The sequence below is a fragment of the Vicugna pacos genome, chromosome 10 (assembly GCF_048564905.1).
Source record: "Vicugna pacos chromosome 10, VicPac4, whole genome shotgun sequence".
In the NCBI taxonomy this organism is placed as follows: Eukaryota; Metazoa; Chordata; class Mammalia; order Artiodactyla; family Camelidae; genus Vicugna; species Vicugna pacos.
Genome location: NC_132996.1, coordinates 62,254,051 through 62,278,248, shown reverse-complemented (window position 1 = coordinate 62,278,248; position 24,198 = coordinate 62,254,051). Strand labels below are relative to the sequence as shown.

Here is a 24,198-nt window from a genome sequence, read left to right as displayed (position 1 = left end):
GAAAAAGTCATGCAAAATGGAGCCTTTGTAAACCCACCAAAAAGAAAAAAAAAAAACTCCAAAACAAACAAACGAAAACCCCTCCATTCTTTAATTTCATTCTAGCATGTTGTCTTTAAGTGAAATTCATCTGCGTGCTTTCTTTTGCCCTCGGCAGAAGTGGGTATCTGGAGCAAGGATTATCTGATGTAGACCTCTTCTCAGAGCAGTCCTCTTCATTCTGCCTCAGTTATATCAGCAACCGCCCCGTGATCGGCAGCTCCAGGTTTACATCCCACCTCACAGTGCACGTCAGCCCGTGGACTCCTCTTCTGGTCCTCACTATGGAGATGTGATTGACAGCTATACAGAAACTGCATGAATGGCAGCTGGGTGTTAGGGACCTGGACCTTCTGCAAAGGTCACTGGAGAGGACTCAACTCCGCGATGGGTTCATGGCATTATATTCATTACAATTTAAAAATAAATAAACTGAAATGCCCCCATTGACATAGTTTAAATTGTAAAGATGGACTTATTAACAAAAATATATCTCCTTTGGGAAAAAAAGAAAGAAGAAAGTAGCACTTATATTAGTGTGTCATATGTAATGCTTTATATTGGGTCTATATGTATCTGTGACCTAAATTAGAATTGTATTCTAAATAAAATTTTAATAATAGTCATTGCTGTTGTGCTGAATAGTTGAATTAGTTAATCTTGTAATCGTTTCCAAAAGCTTAATGAATTGCATATGTTGTTTTCCCGTGTTTTCAATTAGTTATGAATCCCCAGTTGTGAAAAACATAACACAATTTCAGTTTCTCAAAAGGATTTATTTTCTCTTAGGTTGTTGCCATGGAGGGAAGGGGGAGGTACCCTTCTCGGTTCCAGGAGGAGAGAGTAATGGCTTATTCAGGGTTTATCATTCAGATCCTCTTCCTTAATTTTCAATAGTCCCTTCATTGTATAAAATGTGCTGTAGTCAAAACATCATAGGAAGGAAACAACATACTAAATATATGCAATTTTCAGCAGGTTATCTGTGTTGCATGATGGATTAAACTGAATTTTACATAAAAATATTCCATTACTTCTTAAATATATCTCTTCAGTTTTCTTTTATAATCTTCATTTTTGTTTTGGTTCATAGAATATATCACATATCAGGAACCCTCAATCAGTGTCCATGCCTCTTCCCAACCCACTGTACTTTATTAAAAACATATTAAAATATTCATATCTATGCAAATTAAACCCATTCATATTATGTAAAATTAGTGTCACTGGCCATATATGTCTAATGAAAAAATATATTTCCCCTTTCTATTTCTTTATGTTTTTATTTCAAGATTTTGATTTAATTGTCTTTATACATAGTCAGGAAACCCAGGGTTTTGGTTTTATCTTCATTTTAAGAAATAAAAAAGATGGAAGAGGGTTTAAGATAATAACTAGACTTTGAAATGGGAGAGATCTGAGTACAAATCTGTAAACTATCATTTACTTGTTAGATCTGTGACCTTGGCCAACTAACTCCCCATCAAGGACTCAACCCTTGGTGCTGGAAGAGAAGATGGTATCGTTCACAGCATCACGTCATGAGATGGAGTCTCCAGGATCCATCTTTATCCACTTGAGAACCTGCTCACCCAGTCTTGCAGATTCCAGCTGCACATCCCAGCCTCCGGTCATGCTTGGAGCTCTCCGCCCAGCAACCTCAAGGCTTGTTTTCCCTGCCCCTGCTGTGTCATTCCTGGTTAGAGCTGAGCGGAGACTTCTTTGCAATGACCCATGCTGGCCACATCATTCCCAGTCCAGACCACGTGCCTGCAACCGCGCCAATGATCTAATTCCCAGACCCCGCATGGCCAAGAAGGGAGTTTAGATAATGAATCCCACAGCACCTCGTTTTCTGTTCTTCTAAATGGCACACACAGCTGCAAAGGAAACACTGTCTATCGTGATGAAGCCACGCACATCTGACAACGTTCCCTGCTCCACATCCAGGACACAGCACTTGGTTCGCACCACCCTCGGGCTTCCATTCTCTTCTTCCTCACTGAAAGCCCGCCTGGCCGCGCCCTACCTCACCCCGGTCTGCGTGGACAAAACCCTCCTTGTAAAGTCAGTGTCCACTGCAGTGAATGGAACTGAGGTCTGCATTTGTAACCCGGCGCACGTTCTTTAGTCTCAGAAGGCTTCCTCTCTAGCCTATCCTCTCTCCACTACTCAGCTCACCTTTGAGTTTATCACTTACTTCAGACGTTCCCCCCATACCTTCTCTGCTGGCCACGCCCCCGCAGCCGACCAAACTGTCATCTCACCATCCACGAAGTCCAGTTCTCATCTCTCAGAGGGCCTCCTTCCTCAGAAATTTTAGCTGCTTACTAATCAAGGGATTTCAGACTAAATATATATATATATATATATATACATTTTACAATATTTATTATTGAAGTCTAGTTTGTTTACAATGTTGTGTCAATTTCTGGTGTACAGCATGTTTTGGTCACACATATACATACATATATTTATTTTCATATTCTTTTTCATTATAGGTTACTACAAGATATTGAATATAGTTCCCTGTGCTATACAAGATATATTTGTTGTTTATCTAAGACTGAATATATTTTTGAGAAAATATGTTATGAGCCAGACTTGAACATAGTCGACATTGGCAAGTTGTTTTTAAGAAGCCACCATACTTGATAAAATCTTAAAATAGGCACATGTGTATAATGTGCCCCTCTGAAGAACTAACCAAATACACTGCAAGAGAAAGTTTCGCCTATTACAGGCATATGATGTAAATGAAAAAATCATCAGTAGTAAACTTATGTTCATTTTATCAAAATTTACTCAGTATATACACTGGGGAAGATACCGTGATAGACAGGCAAAGATTCAAGTAAATCTTAATTATTAATGAATAAATTTAGTATAGGGACATAACAACTATATGATCAGATAGAAAGTGGTAGAAATCTTAGAAGCACACTTAAGATTCTAGTGAGGTTTAAAATATGAGTTAATTATATTGAAGGAGGTTTCAGAAGAAAAATCATATAGGAGTTAATCTTTGAAAAAGGCTTATTTTTCCTTAAAGTATAGTCGATTTACAATGTTGAGTCAGTTTCTGACAGCATGTTTCAGTCATACATGCACATACACACATATTCCTTTTCAGATTCTTTTTCATTAGGAGTTACTACTAGACATTGAATATAGTTCCCTGTGCTATACAGACAAAAGGCTTTTCAGAATGAGTACAATTTAGACAGCTAAGCTACAATGCATGCGTATTTACATGGAAATAAAATGAATTAACAAAAAGTCTCAACGAATTGCATTTATTTTCTTTCACAAAATGAGGGTGGTGATATATGTCAATGGCTTATCCAATGTTGAGACTACATGTGATAATATTTAGGCTGAGGGGAGAAAAAGAGTATGAATATGAAATATGGGATATTATATGAAGAATTAATGTACCCCTGGGATAAATATTTAAAAACTCAAACTTATTTTATTTAACCCGTCCCCTACTAATAGGCATTTAGATTGTTTTCAATAATTCGCTACTACAAGCTATGATGCAAAGAACACTTTTGAAAGTAATGAACTTTTATAGGTTTAATTCCTAGAAACAGATTTGCTGGTTAAATGATACATGCATATTTAATGCCAGATTAATTATAGCCCATAATGAACGTTAGCAAGTTACCTTCCATAAACAACACTAGTTTACACTTCCACCAACACTGAATGAGTGTGATAAAAATTTTGGCTTTAAAATGATAAAGAATTAGACACAAGTGATGTAAGAGGGCTTGGTTCTGATGTTCAGCTCTGGCCCTGTTTTGTGGTTGGGGCCTCACTGCCTTTAGAATCAGGGAACATCCATATTAAACTGACTTTCCCATCAGTTAGAACCAAAGGTCAAGAAACGGTGTAGGAAGGTTGTCAGGCCCAGTTTCATCCTTCCTTAAGAAAGCAATTTTCTGCCAATCATTTTCCTAAAGGCATTTTTTACATCTTTGTTCCTTAGACTGTAAATTAGGGGGTTCAGCATAGGTATGATCAATGTATAAAACACAGAGGTCACTTTGTCAATACTCAGTGAATGACCAGTACTGGGGCGCAAGTAAATGAAGATCAGGGTACCGTGGTAGATCGTGACCACAGTCAGATGCGAAGCACAGGTGGAGAACCCTTTTTTCCTTCCCCCGGCAGAACCTGTTTTAAGAATAGCTGCCATGATGCATACATACGAGAGAAGAACTGTTAGAAGGCAGAGAGCTTCCACCAGACTAGCAAAGAGCACCAGGACAATGTCGTGGACGTAAGTGTCAGTGCAGGCCAGAGAGAAGAGCGGGGAGATGTCACAAAAGAAATGGTTAATTTCCTTGGAGCAGAAAGACAGATGAAAGGTATTAGTGGTGTGAATAATGGAGCTCACGGTACCCCCCAAAAAAGCCCCAATTGCAAGCCGGCAGCAAACCCTTTTGGACATAACAACAGTATAGAGCAGCGGGTTACATATCGCTATGTACCGGTCATAAGCCATGGCGGCCAAGAGGAAAGATTCCGTGTCAACCAAACAGCAGAAAAAATATAACTGTGCCGCACAGCCATTGTAAGAAATTGTCTTCTTGTTGGAAACCAAGTCCACCAGTAACCTGGGGGCAATGACCGAGGAGTAGCATGCATCTATGAAAGACAATATGTGGAGAAAAAAGTACATAGGGGTGTGCAGGTGGGGACTGGTTGTGATGAGTAGAATCAGCCCCAGGTTCCCCATCAGGGTAGCAGAGTAGACGGAAAAAGACACGGCAAAAAGAGCGCTCTGAAGCTCTGGACGGTCACTAAATCCCAGGAGAAGGAACTCCGTCCTCACAGTGCTATTCTCTGGCTCCATTCTCTGCAGAGCTCCTGGGCTTCTGAGGTCGCAACAGTGATGACGCCAGTATGGACAATAACCTCAACATTAACATGGTTAAGATAATTAGAAGAGTAATTCTCAGTCCACTGGGGCATCCTGTTAGCACCTAGGCACATCTAAAATATAGTGCAATGTGCAGAATCTCAATTTCTTAAAAATAAAATCGATAATTACTTACTTCTATTCCTTGAAGGTATTTTCTACATTGACTGATGCACCATCAAACCAGCAGGTGAACTCCAATGCTGGGCTTCACTCTCACTGACTTTGACCCTCTCCACATTCACCAATGTCAGGTGATGGCGGTTCACCACATTGGTGTATAGCAAACTCTGAGCAACTAGTCTCTGCTCCCCTTTGTGTTTTTTGTTTTGTTTTGTTTTGTTTTTTAGTTTACTAATAAATCATGGCTATTCCAGTTGAAGCCTTGTATGGATAGAGCTACGGATATTCTATATTTCTCACCTTGAGATGAGGCTTTGCCTCAGAGGATAAAAGGAACTTCTTAGAGTTGCTTGAAAACCAGTGATAGAAAGAGGAAAGACTCTGGGTTAGTTCCATAAGGAGCTGCCTCCCAGCCGTGCCACTCAGTAGTCATGGAAGCTTGGGCCAGCCACGTGGTCACTGAATTCAGTTTCATCATCTATCATATGGGAATGGCTGTGCCTTTCTCATCACATTACGTGTCAAATGAGTGTCTTCCCACAGCTCACTAGCTTCACCATCTTGTTCATTCACTGTCCTAACACTGGCGACACAGTCATTCTGAGTCAATCCATTCATTATTTTATCTGGAATCCAAGCTATAGGACACAACTAGAGAAATCCTCCTGCTTGCATACTTATCAAACTCATCCAAACAATACAACAATAGTACCCAGGCATGTTTCCATGCCCTTTGCAATGAAAAAGAGTAAAAGATGTTTTAAAAGGCTCAGCTGCCTACCTCTCTAAGTTATCTCTGCCGTTCTTTGTCATTGCTCCAGTCTACAGCCATGTAAGTTGTAGATAGCCTATCGCAACGCAAGAGATAGTCGTCTGTAGACAGGCACATTGCATGCAGCGTAGAGACAATTTCCTTCTCCCCTGGTGGAAGAAGCCAGTTTTGTATCTATTTGTAAGTTTATTTGTGAATTTCTGATTTAGACTATTGTGGTTCTATGAATGATCTTTCGTAATATTTATAACATCCTAATCAATAAAATAAGTAAAATCTTTTACACATGTACACTTTATATGTGTATGAAAGTCATAATTAAGTCATACATGTATGCATATATATGTTATGTATACATATATGTCGTTTTTCAAATAATTACACCCAGCTCCAACAGGTTCAGCATTTAGATACATTCGACTGAATATATTTTCATTTCAACTCATATTCTCCATCTCAGAACATGATCTAACAGCATGACCAAAATTTTAACCCCCTACCCTTTCCTCAATTCTTTCCAGGTTCTTAATACAATTAGACGTCTTTATTAAATGTTTTATACATTCAGTATTAATAAGCAAAATGCAGCTATATGAGAAGTGTAGGATTAAGGTAAGAACACTTACCAGATCACTATCTCTTTCATTTACCTTCTTACAATGCTGTCATCAGCATCCGTTCATTTTCCACTGGAAAAATCAGTTTTGACACTTTAAAAAATTGATTCATTGCAAGATGTTTTATAATCCATTTGAGCATGCCTTCTGTGTTTATAAGAGAAACTTGTACCTCCCTTAGGAAAGCTGTAGTTCCTGAACATAATGCAAGGTGTTTTATATTTTGCTTTGAGGCTTTTGAGATTAGCTTTCTGATCTCACATCGGATCCCAGGAACACATTCTCTGATATCCAAATCCCAGTGGGAAAATTTACGTTGAGTAATTGCAGTTCTACCTACGTGTTGGTTAAGCACCAAAGGAAATAATTTAATGTGTTTTTCTGCATCTTAAGAATAGCTCAAGGAAAAATATATTGTGGATCTCAAAATAGTAGATTATTATATATAAAACTGGATTGTAATATTTGCTATCTAATTTGATTTATCCTGCTCAAAGCAAATTATCAAACAATTATTAGAATGTTCTACGTGATAAGATAGTGGAATAAACTGGAAAGAAGCAAAAATGTATCTGTCTAGGTGTTGAGAATTAGATCTTTAAGTCAACATGTAGGTGGAAAATCAATTACAAATGAAGTTAATGACTCAAATGTGTGCTATAGGTGCATTATATTCAAATGGAATTTTGGCCATCCATGGCCAGAATCTGAGAGTCTTAATTCAATAAGTATGTTTCCTCTATGAATGTGCGCCAGGCAGTGCTCTAGGTGCAAAACAGAGAAAAGGAGGATAAGTTGAACTTGGCATGAAGAATTTTGTCAAATACAGAATAATGAATGAGAGATGATAGAGGGGGAAAAAAATAAGGAATTGAATGGAGTTTAGAAAGTCCATGGCATGATTAGAGACTTGAAATAGATTTAGAGAGAAGATGTTGCCTAATGAAAAAATATGTATATATATGGAAAAAAAAAACATGTATGTCTTGACAAAGAGAGCTCTGGGCAGTTTTGACCTTCTTTCTGCCCAGAGGATTAACCTTAGCAGAAAGAAATTCTTCCTTTCCAATCATTCCAGCAAAACCCCACTTAAGTCACTAGCTCACTAGTGTCCCACTCAGAAACTGATCACTGGATCTCTTGGTGACTGGCCGTGAACACTTCCCCGAATGCCATTGGGTACAAACACAGGGACCCACTAACAATAGGGGAGGCTGAGTCCCCACCAGAAAATCGAGATGCTATTGGTAAGAGAATGAGAAATACATATTAACCCCTATACTTTGCAAGTAAGGGAGTGGCCAGATTATACATGTAAAGCAAAGCCTCTTAAAGAAATACAAGACACCTTTCTGTGTTTTTTTTTCAGATATGTTTGAGGAGAACTCAGTGTTCTCCTCCATTGTTCTCAGACACCTGGGGTGTTACCTGTGAGATAACGTGGGAAGGGAAAGAGAACCTGATATTTAAATGTTTTTATTTTTATTTTTGTTTGTTTGTTTTGTGAAGCTGAAGACTAAGTTGACTTCCTTTTTGCTAAAACAAAGCAATGAGTCTTTCCATACAAAAAGTATGCCTATGTCTAGTAGGACATAGGGGTCAATACTTACGCACGCTGAAGTAATTCTGTGCCCTTGAAGTCCCAGAGCCCGCGGACTCTAAAGGGACACTGCGGATTCTGGAGAGAGATCAAACTGGTAACTGGATAAACTATGAGCCCGGGTAGCTGAGAAGTCTCTTAGTTACAGGGAAGCGCGGCACTGAAGGCTTTTCCGAGGAGACAAGAGCTCTGGTATGTTGACGCTCTCTAGTCTAGTGGTTCCCGGCTGCTGTGGCTTTGCCTGCCAGGGCAGATGTGACAATGTCCGGAGACATTTTTGCTTGTCACAGATGTGTTTGGCAATGGTGCTGTCACCTAATGGGCAGAGGCCAAGGTTGCTGCTAAACATTCTATAATAAGCAGAACGGACTCTCACAGCCCAGAATTTTCTAGCCCAAAATGTCACTAGTGCTAAGGTCAAGAAACCCTGTTCTTGTTGGAGGACCAAAGGTGAAAGATGCTTCTCTTAACTTCATCTTAAAATATAAAGTTTCCTGGATAATATGGGAAATCTCACTCTATTTAAAACATTTGAAACTTATGGATAAAGCCATCTGGCTCCCTAAGGTTGACTTTGATACTTGTGAGATTTGTTTAGCTGATTTGGTCCAGTTCTCTGCAGGGCCATGGGTGAGGTCAGCTCTTCAGGTTGGTCTAATCCTGCTCATCAGATGAATTTAGACAGGGAGTTTGAGAAAAGGGAGGACCCAGTGCCTTTGACTTCTGGTTTTATTTATATGGAAAATATTGGACAGTAAAGCCAGGATTGGTGGAGAGGTAATAAAGAGCCTAGCACTGGGCAAGTTACACAATTGATGTGACTGATAAATATTTAGCTAGAGGTATAAACTAGTCAGGAGAATGTGAAAGTTTGGAACTCAGAGGATGGATCTCAGGATGTAATAAAAATTTGGGGATCCACAACATGTAGATGGTATTTAAGGCATGAGAATAGACGATTTATTTAGGGAGGAAGAATAGAATTGGAATAACTTGGGGCAGATCATGCACTTTGCCAGTAGCCTCACCTCCACTCGACTGGCTTCACTCCTTCAAATTATCCACTTGGCTCCCAAAGACACTTGAGTTTGTCAGCCTTAATGAAAGAAGATTAAACAAATGGCAAATATAATTATTGCTTTGATTACTCCGTGGAGTTTGTTATATGATGGTATAAACTTAATTTGCACAGTGTTTATTTGAAAATATGCTCTTAGGATTGGGACTTCATATTCTGATGTGGAGAGCCCATTAGTAACCTGAGTAAGCAGGCTGCTATAGTTTGTGGTAGCTATTTAATTTTTATCCCTTATGGTCTTTTTCAAAACAGAAATTTGGGATCTTATTCTACATATAGAAATTTTAAATTATTTTCTCTCCCTTGTCTATGACTTTTTCGTTGTCAAAATTGTAGTTTTATACTTTGGGTTTTCCTTTGTTCTCCCATGTTGATTCTGTTTTACCTCTTAATTCTAATATCTTTCCTCGGAATCTCTCACAAAGCTGTCTTCTAGTTAATTAGCCAATAATGGAAAGTGGCAAGAAATGATATAAAGAATCTGGGGAAATTTTATAAATTTGGAGAGGGGCTTAATTGATCACTGTATATTCTAGGTAAGTGGGATCAACCCTTTCGACCTCTCCTTAAGGAAAAATCAAATGGAAACTGAGGAATTTTATCCTCTGCTCTCCTTCCTGGTCAGCAGGAGGATTACATGTGCCTTCATATGCACAGCAATGAGATGGAGTCAGGAGATTCTGTACTGGAAACATTACATGTGTATGTGCTCCATATCTTGAACTAATTTTAAAGAACTGGAAACACATCACTCTCCTGAAGTCACATTCTTTCTCGTTGCCTTACCAAAAAATAAAGCAAAACAAAACAAAGACAAAGACAAAGAACAATAAAAACAACAAAACTTGAGTTATTCGCCTACCTCAGAGTTAAAAACAGAAAAAGCAACTTGGAAAATCCCCTTCCTTAAGTCCTAGACTGATAGTAAGAAACTAGTTTATAGTAAATCCATAATTTCAACATTTTATGGTTTCTTTATGCTTACTAATCTTTCTTGCTCTAAAGTCTACTTTGTTTTATATTAATATATCCATGCATGTGATATTTTGAATCCTTTTATGTTTCTCTCAATATGTCTTTATAATTTAGGAAGATTTCTTTACAAAGCACAGAATATTGTTTTACGTCCAAAGTGACAATCTCCATCTTTAAGTTGCTGTGTCTATGTCACTGAGTCCAGGCTGGTAGTGCTTTCCCTGTGACAGGCTATTAAACCAAGAGATGACTTGCTGGGGCAAGGAATAGCGACTTTATTTGGAAAGCCAGCAGAACAAGTAGATGGTGACCTAGTCACCAAAGAACCATCTTGTCCTGGTTAGGATGCTAGTTTCTTTCATAGAACAAAGATGGGGAGATACGGGGGTTAAGTAAAAAAGGCAATAAATTGCTGCAAGTATTTCCTGGTTCTGGCCAGACTCCAGAGGGCTGTGATAACTTCTTCTTTCCTGCAGCCATTCACAGGTGGACCTGGTCACGATGTTTCCTGTGCGCTAAACAAAGGTATTTTAGCTTAATGCCCACGCATGGGGAACAGGGTTCCCACAGAAGGACAATTATGTATTCTGTAGGCTACAGGCAACATCCCTTAGTGATTATTGTAGCCAAAGCAGCAGAATACAAAGTTTAAAGCAAAAGAAACGGATCCAATGTGGAGTCAGATTTGTTCCCCCTAGTACATCTGTACTATTTATAGTCAATGTAATTATTTATACCATTGAATATAATCTACTGTCTTGATATATTATCTCTATTTGTTTCATCTACCCTTTCTTTCTTTCATTTCTTTTTTTTCTGTCTTATTTTGAAATATGTTTGTGATTCTATTTATTTTGCCTCATCTATTGATGTATCATTTTTACTACTTTGAAAAATTGTAATGGCTTTCCAGGAGTTTACAATAAACTTTTCTCATAAGTTAAAGGTCTTCGGTGGGCCATAAATTGTCAGCTTCTAAGTCCTCTCTTATTCATCTTTTTTATTATCTGTTCTACTTTTACAGACTCTATAAAAGCTATTTCATTGCTAATGTTATTCTTTTTTTTTTTGGCCTTCAGTCTGCTGTGTTTTAGGAAAACTAAAAATTTTAAAAATGAACAGATGTACTCATTATTCAATTACTCGTTTATCTTTTCGTGAAACCTTCAATTTTCTCTTCAGTAGTATTTCCCTGCTCTCCGAGTAACTTATTTTAAAATTTCTGGTCATGCATGCCTGCAGGTAATAAATTCTCTCGTTTTTTATTTCAATCTCAAAAAGGTTGTTTATTCTTTCATTTTGAAAGATATTTTTATTTGTATACAATTCCGGGGTAACTGGTTTGTTTAAGATTTCAATTTTCTATCCATTTTTTCTGACTTGCATATTTCCTGCTGATTGGCTACCTTTTTCCCTTGAGATCAGTTGTTCTGAAGTAGAGATGGTTTTGTGCCCGGTTCCACCTCCTTCAATACACACACACAAACACACACACCTATACACACACCCAGGACTTTTAGCAATGCGTGGAATATTTTTGATTATCACAACTGCAAGGGAGGGCTGCTGGCAGCATCCGGTGTGTAGACGCTACGGATGCTGCTAGACAGCCCACAAGTATAGCATCGTGTCCTACAACACATATTACCCAGTGCAAAATGCCAGTAGTGCTGTGGTTGGAAAGCCCTACTCAACATGCAACGGTTTTGCATTCAGTATTTTCTCTTTTACTTTATTTTCTTCTGAGGTGTGTGTATGTTGTGTGTGTGTGTTTATTTGTGGTGTGTGTGTCTGTGTGTGTGTGTCCATTCTACTTGGTGTCCTCTGAGCTTCTTGGATCTGGGTTTGCTGGCTTTTAGTTTCAGAATAATTCTCAGCCATTATCTTAGCACATTTTTCCTCTGCCCTGATCTCCTTTCTCTTTTACTTCTAGGTCTGAAATTATAGCTGTCTTTACTATAATATTGTTACCCAGGTTTTAAGTGTTTTCATTTTTCCCTCCACGCTTAACACTTAAGAATTGATATTATTTGCAAGACAACAAAGACTGCAATAAATGTAATTTCACTTGGAAATTAACCCAATCTGCTTGACATCAAGTATGGAAGCTGAGCCGGGCTTCAGTTTGCTGATGCAGTGGCTTTCTCCGTGAACCACAAGCTACCAATTCTTCTAGTGCTACCTTATTTTTAGAACAGGAGGTTGGTATACCAGATATTCTCAATGTCTCATCCACCGTGAGTTTCAGTCTTCCCTTCACATGTGTGCCCCAGAGAGAGCCTGTCTCTTGCCTCTCCCCCGTCTTCTAGTGATGAGATGCAATGCCATTACTGGTCAGTAGGCTTGTGTTAATTGGTTTCCCAGTGACCTCAGCTACAGTGGGTTCTAGAAAAGTTTCAAGTTGGCAGAATATCTAGCTTTTTTGTGCTGTAATATTGGGAGCAAATATTTTTCTAGTCTGTTACTTCCTACATGTAGCCAGAAGAATGATGGTATTGGTTTAAAGAGATTTGCCTGAGTGATATCACAATACATTTTTAACCTTGCCAATTAAAGCTTTTTTAATAAGCTTCTCAGAAACTAAGAAAGTGAATTCTTCCAAAGACTGCATAATAATTTCACTTGAGAATAAGATTACCAGATGTAATTTAAACAACAAACAGAATGAATGTAATTATATTTTTTAAATTATTAGAATAATTATTGATGATAAAGGCTGATGAGATTTTTGACTTAATGTGTGTGATGTTAAAAAATATTGAGTGACAATTTTTTTTTTTACAAAAAGTCACAATTGTTTTCCCATGCTTTTCTAAAAATAATGTGATCAAATTGAACTATTGCTATAATCATAGCAATAAAAATATTAATCCATGGATAATTTTACTAATTGAAATGAAGAAAAAATAAAATTTAACCCAACCAATTTCATTAAGAGATGAATTTTCAATGGCATTTTATAGTTTACCTTTAAAAATTTTACAAAAATGTGTAATATATTAAATTATTGAACAACAGTAGAGCAATAATTGTTATGATGCTATTTCAGTCTAGACAAAAATTACATGGAGCTCTATTAAAATAGAAAAGAAAAGGCCAATTTACATATATTTTTGTTCCAAAGTGATACACTATTATGATTAGTAAAGAATACAATTCTGGAGAGTAAGTAAACTTAAATATGAGTTCAGGAGTAAAAGAAATGATATGAAATCTGTTAACTTATATATTTCAAATTAATCATTATGGACATAAGATATCCATGGTATGCACTAGATATTAGATTTTTCCATTTCAATTAAATTTATGGTAAGTTATTTTAGAAGTCAATTGAAAATTTTAACAGATATATAGATTTTTAAAATTCATTCATTTTAGAGGCACATGAGTAAAAAAAAATGAATATCATGCTTTATAGCAAATATAGAAGTTACCAAAGATACTCTGAAATCTAAAGGTAAATAGTGGACGCATATAAATTTTTACACCAGTATTTATTGACGAGTGTTAGTGCTTGCTAACATTGAAGTATCAGATTATTCTCTTGATTATAGAATCCATTAATCTTTAAACAGTGGTCAGAGGGCTTAAGCAATATGTATTTCCATTTCGTCAGAATAAAAAATAAATAGAGGGGAAGGCATAGCTCAAATGGTAGACTGCACGCTTAGCATGCATGAGGTCTTGGGTTCAATCCCCAGTACCTCCTCTAAAAATGAATAAGTAAACTTAATTACCTACCCCGCTACACACACACAAAAGTAAAGGGATTCTGTCTCTCACTTCACAAAAATTTAATCATCCTTTGCCAAGATAGAAAAGAAATATGTAAATTTATTCTCTGAAAACGGATTACTCATCACTGATTCCAATCAAGATCAATATAACTTTCCTGCTGCTTATCCACTGTTGTTCTAGTTCAGTTAAATACCAAGTGAGTGACAATCTGTAGGAGAAGACAGTTTATTTGTGACTATGTAAAACAATGTTGGTTATCACCACTTTTCTAAATGTTAACCAGAAAAAAGGGTTATATTAATTCATCATCGTAAGTCTGAAACAGTATAACCATTTCAAATTACTTCAGTGAAGTAATATAAAATTGTTCTCCAGTTTTCATTTTACCTTCACAAAACAGCAATAATTTCTTCTCTTGGTATTTTTCTCACAATATTTGGAATTTCATTCAGACACAGAGCATAGAACAGAAAACAGATGTTATAAGTAATTCAAGCAAAACTGATGATAGGAGAGCTGAAAGAATAGATAAATATAATGCAATAAAATTTTCAAATTAGATTCTTGTATCAATGAGGCTGTCATAATAAATATTACAGTGATTAGAGGAAAATTTAATCCTCCCTACTATACACAACAAACTAGGTTTAATTATTTGTACGTATAGATTATACTTAAAAATTAGAGTTAGTTTAAAGCAACATTCAAGTCCAAGGAAAGCAGTTAACTCTGAATTCTTATAACAAACCTACTCAATTATTTTATAGGGGCTTCTAGGGGGTCCTGATACAGACAACTGAGATTAAAAACCTGGGTCGAGCTGCCATATGAATTTATTATATTTAGGCTGATCGGTTGGTGAGAAACAGGAAGCAGAAACATATAAAATGAACGAATTATCTTCTTGTTCTCAGCCCTCAGACAAGTGAGCCTCTTGTAAATCCTTTCATCCTTGACACTGAAACTCTTTTCCAGAATAATGCAGAATGGTAGCTACAACTCATGCAAAGTTTCATTCCTTCAAGCACCTAACAAGATACTTCGTACACACATGACATAAATAGTAGCTCAGAATATTTGTAGAATCACTGAGCCTTGAACATTCATGTTCTTCACTCTGAGGTAAGATCTGTGTCTTTCTCTTCTTTTTCTATTAAAAGCTTCCCTATCCTTCAAGGCCAAAGACAAGATGCATGGAGTTATCAGGCAAGACCTCTAATGTCCACAAATGGCTCTGAGCAACGTCTCCTTGCCAGCTCTGTTGGGATACTTACTAGCATCACTGGCTTAGGAGGATCTTGAAAGTGAGAATGTATCTTTTCCTCTCATCTAATTTACTAAATTTGTTACCAGTTACCACCTATTAGTTATCAGGGAAGAAAGGACAACAGAACTAGAATTTACTACAAATACACAATGAGCCTGGTGCGTTGCTTACTTTTTTTTTTTTTTTTTTGCTCTACAAACCATTGTATGGACTAAATCATTTTACATTATTTTTGTAGATAAAGACCAAGTCAGAACAATCAGTCTTCTCTGGTTTATTCAATCAGAGCCAGATACAGTCTCCTGATTGAAAACTCATATCCTTTCCATTGCAAATGGGCTCTGTTTTTCAAAATCTAAAGTGATTTTTAAAATGAACTCTGGATACATGTTTCATTCCAAATCAGAAAAGTGTTCTGAAATAACTGAAATAAATATTTACTGGTACATGCCTTCAATATGGAAACAATTTCATTTTCATTATTTTGCTGACTGTATCCTTGACATCCTTATTTCTCAGGCTGTAGATCAGGGGATTCAACATGGGGATGACCACGGTGTAAAACACTGACGCCACTTTGACTGTGTGCCTGGAGTTTTTGGAGTTGGGCACACAGTAGAGGAAGAGGATGGTGCCGTGGAAGATGGTGATGGCCGTCAGGTGGGAGGCACAGGTGGAGAAGACTTTGCAGTGCCCACGAGCTGAATGCATCTTCAGGGTGGCGGCAACAATGAACACGTAAGACGTGAGAATGATGAGCAGTGTAATCACCTCGTTAAAGGTGGCAACAGTGCAAAGAAGCAGCTGGCTGAGATACGGATCAGAACAAGAGAGGGAGAGCAGGGAGGAGAGCTCACAGAAGAAGTGATTGATTGTGTTGAAACCTCGAAAAGATAATCTGATAGCAGAATATGTGAGTGTCAAGGAGCAGGCCACTCCCCAGGCATATGATACCACCACCAGCATGGCACAGAGCTTCTGGGACATGGCGACCGTGTAGAGCAGAGGGTTGCAAATGGCCACGAAGCGGTCATAGGCCATCACAGCAAATAGAATTAATTCAGTCACCACAAAGGTGCAAAAGAAAAAGAATTGCCCCATACATCCTGAAAATGAAATAGTTCTGTCTTCTGCAAGTAGGTTCACCAGCATCTTGGGAGCAATGATGGAGGAATAGCAGAAATCCACAAAGGAAAGGTGGCTGAGAAAAAAGTACATGGGGGTGTGCAGTTTGGGGTTAACTTTGATGATCACAATCATGCCAAGATTCCCTACCACACTGAAGCTGTAGATGGCCAGAAATACCAAGAAGAGGGGGACCTGCAGTTCTGGGTAATCTGAGAAACCCAAGAGGATGAATGTGGTCCCAGCAGTTACATTTCTTTTGGCCAGAAACATGTTTCCTGATGGCAGGACCTGAAAATCAGTCTTGGAAATAATATATTATGGAGAGTGACTGACACACGAAGCATGCTTACCTATGCTCCATTCAGAAGGGATATAAAGTGAGATAAAATAAACCCATGTTATAATCCTTGTAGGTGTTCAGCATCGAAGGCTGGAATATCTAAAGTTTTAGGAAAGAATTGCTAGTTAATTTTACTTTCTCAACATTATACAAATGCTGCTCCTGTGCTGAAATATAACGTTAAAGGCATACAAATGTAATAATTATGAACTTGAGCAATTTAAATGGCAACCTGTAATCAAACCCTCATGTAAGACATTCTCATCTCACTGAACATCATGAATTCTGCAAAATGAAATAACTTTCAGTAAGTCCTAAGTTACTAATGTAAAGTGGAAGCATCTGAAATAACTTCTATAATCATAACTAACTTCTATATAAAATATGTGCATATTCGTGACATAAAGAAAGAGTAATCTGTACACTTACCTATACCCGTATTTTATCAGTTTAGCACTTTAACCGTCATACTTCTTTTTGGTTGAATAGGCCAGATAGCAAAGTAAATATTAGTCTATATATTTAAATAAATAATCTCTATTGAACTGCTTTTTTCTACAGATGAGCAAAGAGAAATCTGAAGAAGCCATGACTTGCCCAATAATGTAGATACTGGGTGATCAGCCGACAACTAGAACCAAGATTCCTAAATTCCCAGTCGTGTACCCTTCTCTCCACACCGGGCTCCGATCCACAGTACAGATTGAGACATTAGCATTTTTACTTTGTAAAGATCACATTTTCAGCCTTCATTTTGCTAATTCTTTTGGCCACTTTAAAGACACACTTTATACTATGAAACTATGAAATTTACTCCATCGAATGCGTTGAGGGTCACAGAGATGTTCTGAAGGTCTGTGTCAAGATGAAGCACAGAAAATGGATGTTAGAAAAACACCCCTGTTGAGGAATAAGTGTGGTTAAAACCCTTAAGTAGTGACACTTGCTTTTTCTAGGCCCTTCTCTTTTCTTTCCTTAAGATACCCAGGATACTCAACCTGTGCCTCTATTACCTTTCAAAAGACTGAATGGAATTAAGATTCTCCACACTCTGAGGACATTTATGATACAGGAGTTCTTACTACAGAGAGAATGGTGGGACTTTTCAAACTGGTGCCCAGACAGGAAGCGTAGGAACATCTGACTGTCACACAGATAATGAATTTTTGCTATAAGTATATCTCAACTATTATATGGAGACACTGATACCAAAAAATTATTCGTTGCTTATCAAGAGTTCAAATTAAACTTAAAATTCTGTATTTTTGCTTGCTCAAAATGGCAACCCTGTATCTGGAAGAATTCAGAGTGCTACGGTGAACAACACATCCCACTTGGAACTTTCCGTTAGTCCTGTAAGTCACACATACAAGGAATTCTTTCAGTCATAAAACCTGCCTTTATAATGAAGACTTCTTTCTCAGGCTGATATTTCTGGTAATGTCCTCTCTGTTTCTACAACCCTAGAACCAGACAGTTTTGACCATTCGATCTCTAAAAGGTGATGGTTCTATACAACACTGAGAGTCCTTGATGGCCCTGTGGGTTCAGATACCCAAGAATTTAAGGATCAATCAGAAGGCAGTACTTCCTAGTCAGCTCTCAATATTATAAAAATCTTTATCAGTGATATTTTTCAGAGTCTCTCAACCTCAATACCTTGTGCTGGATTATTCTTTTTATGGGGAACTAACCACTCAGGGCATCTTACCATGTATAGCAGCATCTCTGGCCTCTGTCCACTAGATGGCAGTACCACTCCCACCCCTCGTCCCTCCATCGTGACAATCAAGTGTCTCAGGAAATTGTCAAATGTCCCTGTTGGGGAGGCGGGTCAATATATGCATGTAGTTGAGAGCTACAGTCTTATCTACTTGATTCTGGAAGGTTTTAAAGTTTCTTCTGTCTGACTTAAAACTGCTTCTCATTTCCCAAACGATGCTATTAAATGAACTAAACAATTTGCATTATCCTTGAATCTGGGAAACATGGTGTCTAAAAAGCTTCTAATAATCTCTTCCCTTTAATTCTTTTCGCTCTTGTGAGCCCATATTTTTTCCCCATGCTTTGAAATCTTATTTAGAGCTCATCCTGTTAATTCTATTTCTCCAGGAGGTTCATTGTATTCCTTTTAACTCAATTTTATTTAAATACCTGCCTATTGTCCAAAATTCTCCAGATGCAGAAAGACATACACCTGAGAACTCTTAGGGTCCTTCTGCCCCCACCCCCAGGAAACACTTGTTCAGGACACAGCCATGAAGGAGCTTAGCTAAGTCAGGCCCTTTCTACAAAACTGTAGAAAGTGTGGGCTTCCTCTTCTAAAGACAATGTTTGCAGTGGCTCAAAATTTGCCCGAAGTGATTTTTCTCATGACACAATGACTGAGCCCAAGGTATCTTCTAGATAGCTTACACGCTAAAGAACATGTATATTTTCTCAGACAAAAATAACAAACCTGCTGGTGGAAAAGGCAGCCCCCCTCTGGCCTCTGGAGGGCTCGCTGGTTTGAGGGAGAGGCTGAATTCGTATTTATGCCTGTTTCCACTCCCACTGACTTCAGGACCCTAGAGAAAATTGCCTGCCTTCTTCAAAGGCCTCAAAACAAGCAATTAAAATTAATGATTGTTCTCTGATAGAATTCAGTTTTCTTGGAAAATCTGAATGAATGCAAACAGCAACCTTAGAAACATTTTATATGAACATTAATAAAAGTTCAAATGCCTCCTTCTCTCCATGCTCCGTGATCATTACCATAGACACCAACATATTTTGTATAATGCAAGTCAGGGCAGAAATCATCTTTATTACACAGCAGAATTTTTTGGTATATTGTTTATTCTGTCTGAATTGTTTTTTAGATTTATTGAGGTATAATTGGCAAATAAAAATTATATGTATTTAAGGCATACAATTTGATGTTCTGATATACATATACATTGTGACATAATCACTACAGTCAAGCTACTTAACATCCATCACTTCACATGTTACCTTTTTATTTTCATTTGTTTTTGTTTTCTGATGAGGACCCTTAAGTTCTACCCTCTTAGCAAGTTTCACGAACCCAATACAGTGTTGTTATAGTGACACTGTTGTACATTGATGTTCAGAATTTATTCATTCTGTGTAACTGCAACTTTCTACCCCTTGACCAATGTCTCTCCATTCCCCCTCCTCCCAGCCCTGACAACCACCATTCTGCTTTCTGTTCCTAAGAGTCTGACTGTTTTAGATTGCACATACAAGTGAGATCATGCAGAATTTCTTTTTTAACAACTATTTCTTAAGTTTCTACTATGCTCTTGACCTCTGTAAGGCATAACTGCTCCTGGTTACACTAACCACACTGAAGAGTGGGAAGATCCTGCCCTCAGGACCTCAGCTACTTTGTCATGGTCCCACCACGGGTGTTACTGGCAAAGCATCTCATCATGTATGTCGATGATAGGACCGCAAAGGCGAATTTGGTCCCCAGAAGTAGCTACATCTGGCTAGAACTGGTATATTAGAGTTTCTAAAATTATTGCAAACATTCTGGATACCTGATAAGCAAATATATTATATACTGTTCATAGCATGATCTCATCTTTACATCCACTTTATTATAAAGCTTTCATCCAGGGCTCTGTAGCCCCTGAAACATCACATTTCCACAAAACTATTCGTTCTGTCTTCTCTATCATCACTGACATTTCTTTAGATCATATTTTTTTGTTATTTTACACTTGCACTGTTCTGTAAGCTCCCAAATGGCCTTTAAGTCTATAGATTCACCCTCTTATATCTGCTACACTGTCACTAAAATAAGTCTTTACACGGTAAATCAGCCTTCCTTTAGATACATGTTTGAATATGTATAAGATATGTCTAGAAGTATATATGTATTAGGTATTCATCACAGGGCAGAGGAAAAAGAAGTAGATCATGGGAATGTATCCCCCATTACAAAAATAAATACGTTAAATACGTATAAACTAAATTAAAATAAATACATGAAAGCTACAATGACCAAGTCAGGTTGTAAATGTGAATGAGTCACAGACACTGACAGGTGCATTACCCACTTTCTAAAAATATCCTCCAAGGCTTTCTCTGCTGGACTTATCTACCTCCACTTTCTGTACAACTTTCAGCCTCTAAATATCACTGTTTCCATATGTATATCTGTATTTACATCTCTTTCTGTTAATGGATATATGCTACCTCACAGATCTGCACATTGATGCAAGATCTCATCAGCCTAGGCACCCTCAGTTTACCACTTGTTTTGTCTACTCACAAAACACTGCTGAGGCATGAGCCCTTCCATTAGACTTTTTCTACCTCCTCCAGATCAAAGTCATTCTTCTTTGAAAGTCATAATTTATGTGAATCATCTTTTTTTTTAATTATTGCTTGAGCCACAGTGGGATGTGGTTATCACGTTTCCTTGCTGATTTATGTGCTTGGAATATATCATTTTATTTGATCAAGATGGAAAGCGCAGAAAGAGTTTAACACTTTATCTGCATCTCCATGGTAGTAATGTACGCCTCTCCCTCACCCACTTCGGAAATTCTGAATTACCTTTTCCATTCTATCTCATCACCAAAGTCACCAACTGCAAAGATAATTCATTTTTGATGCCAAAAATTCCTTTTGGAACAAGCTGCCCAGAAAAGTATCATCTTAGTTATGGAAAAAAACTTGAGCCTGATTGCCCACGTGCAGTGAAGCCAACCTACTGAGAGGGTTGTGGTGAAGAAGGGTGCAGCATTTATTGCATTTTAAGATCCCTGTACAAGGAGAAAGGGTGACTCATGCTTAAAACCCTGAACTCCCCAAAGGGTTTCAGAAAAGCATTTTTAAAAGCCGGGGGAGGGAACCAGTGTCCCAGGCCATGTGATCTGCTTGTGCACGATTCTCTGATTGGTTGATGGTGAGGTTAACCGGGCTGTGTCATGGGGGTTAATATCATCAACCTGTAGGCTCCAAGGGGCCATGTGCTTGTGGTTATGAAGTAGTTAACATCCGCCATTTGGTGGGGGATTTTCACATGTGTAAAATGACTCAGGAAATGTGCATCTGACACTATTACCCTGGAGTTCCAGAGAGAACATAAAGCAGAGAGTATGAAGGAGGGGGTCTCCCCTGGGAAGGCCCTGCAGAGTCCTGATCAGTCACTATCTTAGTTACTAAGACTGAAAGCAGCCAAGGGAAATATAAGAATTGTTATTTCAGAAATTGTAGAGAAATGATTAGATCCATTTACATGAATTCCATGGAATTTTACTTAGGTAGATCTTAAAGGGTGACCACCACAGTCTGTTGCATTTGGTTTACAAACGTCACAAAGTTTGAATTGTATCTGTTACCAGGGAGACTAGGTTCCTGTGCCATGGCAGAAAGAATTCAGAGACGGGACATGGAGATCAAGAAACAGGATACACCTGTATGCACACACATGCACACAGACACACAAATACACACATACACACAACATACACACATACACACACACAGAGATAGAGGACTAATTATGTACCAGGATTATTCCAAGCTACTTGCACATGACCTGCTATTTAATTTTCCTAAAATTTCTGTGAAATAATTATTATTAATGTCTCTATTTTTCAGATGTGATAATATATGAAGTTCTAAAAACACTGGAGACTACAATGATGACAAAAAATAATAAAAGTAGGATGGGTACAGGTCAGCAGTAGAGGCATGCACAAGGTCCCAGGTTCGATCCCCAGCACCTCCACTAAGTAATAATATAAATGAATAAAATTTGGAAAACAGACAATAAAGGAACCAAGAAATAAACAATAAAGAGGAAATCTCATTCTGTGTATAAACTGGTAAAGGTGTGTTTTTCATTGTAAAATAACAGATATTCAGCTTTGAAATGAGTCACTGTCCCCACAATGGATACTAAAAAAAATGTGATTCTTGCAAATTCTTCATTAAGCTCATGAAGGTTTTACAGCAAATTAAACAGGTGTGCTTTCATAATACACTAACCGGTTCTACTTAAAACATTTTAGATTGAATAAAAGGAAAGTATTAGATTGCACATTTTGAGATATATTCAATCCTAAACTTGTAAATTGAGGAAGCAAAGATAAGCAAGCCAAAAAAAACCTCACTCGTAACTATTAACTTCTTAGCTGTTCTCCCCTTTCCAACAGTGCAGCCCATCAGTTCACCCTTCCACCAGCCTCCACTTTGGGGCTCTGAGTTCTGCTAGAAAACTGTTCTCTAGGAAAGTATTGTGGAGTTCACCACTTTTCTGAGGGCTTCCTTCATGTCCTTATTCCTCAGACTATAGATCAGGGGGTTCAGCATGGGAATCACCACAGTGTAGAACACCGTGGCCACTTTGTCAGCATCCCTACTGCTGCCAGACCGGGGCAGCAATAAATGAAAAGGATTGTTCCCTGCAAGACAATGATGGCTGCGAGGTGGGAGACACAGGTGGAAAAGGCTTTGGACCTGCCCTCTGCAGAGGGCATCCTCAGGATGGTGATGAGAATAAACAAGTAGGAGGTGAGGATGATCACGATGGTGATGATCTCATTGAAAGTGGCCACAACGTATAGCAGCAATTGATTCACAGTGACATCAGAGCAGGCAAGAGATAAAAGCGGGGGTAGATCACAGAAGAAGTGGTTAATCACATTTGATCTGTAGGATGGGACCTTAAGAGCTAAACCCAAGTGAATCAGAGAACACACAGTCCCACAGAGGTAGCAGCAAGACACCAGCTCCACACAGAGGCTTCGGGACATGGTCACCATGTACAGCAGAGGGTCACAGATGGCCACAAAGCGGTCATAGGCCATCACAGCCAGCAGGATGACCTCGATTACCCCACACGTGCAAAACAAGTAGAATTGCACAGCACATCCCAGGAAGGAAATGGTTTTGTCTTCCTTGAAGATACTGTCTAGCATCTTTGGCACAATGACGGTGGAGTAACAGAAATCCACAAAGGACAAGTGGCTGAGGAAAAAGTACATGGGGGTGTGGAGCCGAGGGCTGACATGAATCAGCGCAATCATGCCCAGGTTGCCCCAAACCGTGACTCCGTAGATGACAAGAAACACCAGGAAGAGGAAGACTCTCAAGTCAGGGGCATCAGAGAACCCGAGGAGAATGAACTTGGTCACAGTGGTGCAGTTTTCCTTCCCCATGTCTGCACTTTATCAGGGCTGGAAAAAATATTAATAGTTATTCTCCATTATATCATCCTAAATCCAGTTGTGACTCTCTCCTAAAGAAGATATGAGAATAAGTGGAATAGTTCATTTTTTTTTCAGCAAAGAAATAAGATGTTGCTGGCACACAAATTCATAGAGCTTACAGTTTAATTCTCAGGTCCTACAAAAGCATTCACCCTCATTAGAGCCCATGTGACTCCTTAAACTAGTTTTACATAATTTAGAGCTTGGAATTGAATCAGAAGAAAGACATCAAATTTAATTAGCCATAGTTTTTAAAATTAATTTTAATTTTAAAATTTAATTAATTTTAAAATTTAATTAATTTTAATTAATTAAGTTTAATTAATTTATTGATTAATTAATTAATTTAATTTAATTTA

The 24,198-nt window shown here is 38.0% G+C and overlaps 3 protein-coding genes across 3 annotated transcripts; all 3 read right to left on the bottom strand.

Annotated features, from left to right (window-relative positions):
* Positions 1-3,970: 3,970 nt before the first annotated feature.
* Positions 3,971-4,924, bottom strand: LOC102543168 (olfactory receptor 5I1-like). Its single transcript, XM_006214130.3, has one exon. The coding sequence runs from the start codon at positions 4,901-4,903 to the stop codon at positions 3,971-3,973; it is 933 nt and encodes a 310-aa protein (XP_006214192.1). The 5' UTR covers positions 4,904-4,924.
* Positions 4,925-15,558: 10,634 nt separating this feature from the next.
* LOC102540521 (olfactory receptor 5D16-like) lies at positions 15,559-16,537 on the bottom strand. The gene has a single exon (XM_006214034.2). It carries the CDS (start codon positions 16,535-16,537, stop codon positions 15,593-15,595), a length of 945 nt encoding a protein of 314 aa, XP_006214096.2. The 3' UTR covers positions 15,559-15,592.
* A 6,316-nt stretch (positions 16,538-22,853) lies between these two features.
* Positions 22,854-23,788, bottom strand: LOC102542907 (olfactory receptor 5L2-like). Its single transcript, XM_015247769.3, is given in 2 exon segments — positions 22,854-23,008; positions 23,011-23,788. Coding segments are annotated over 2 exon segments (933 nt in total).
* Positions 23,789-24,198: the final 410 nt, after the last annotated feature.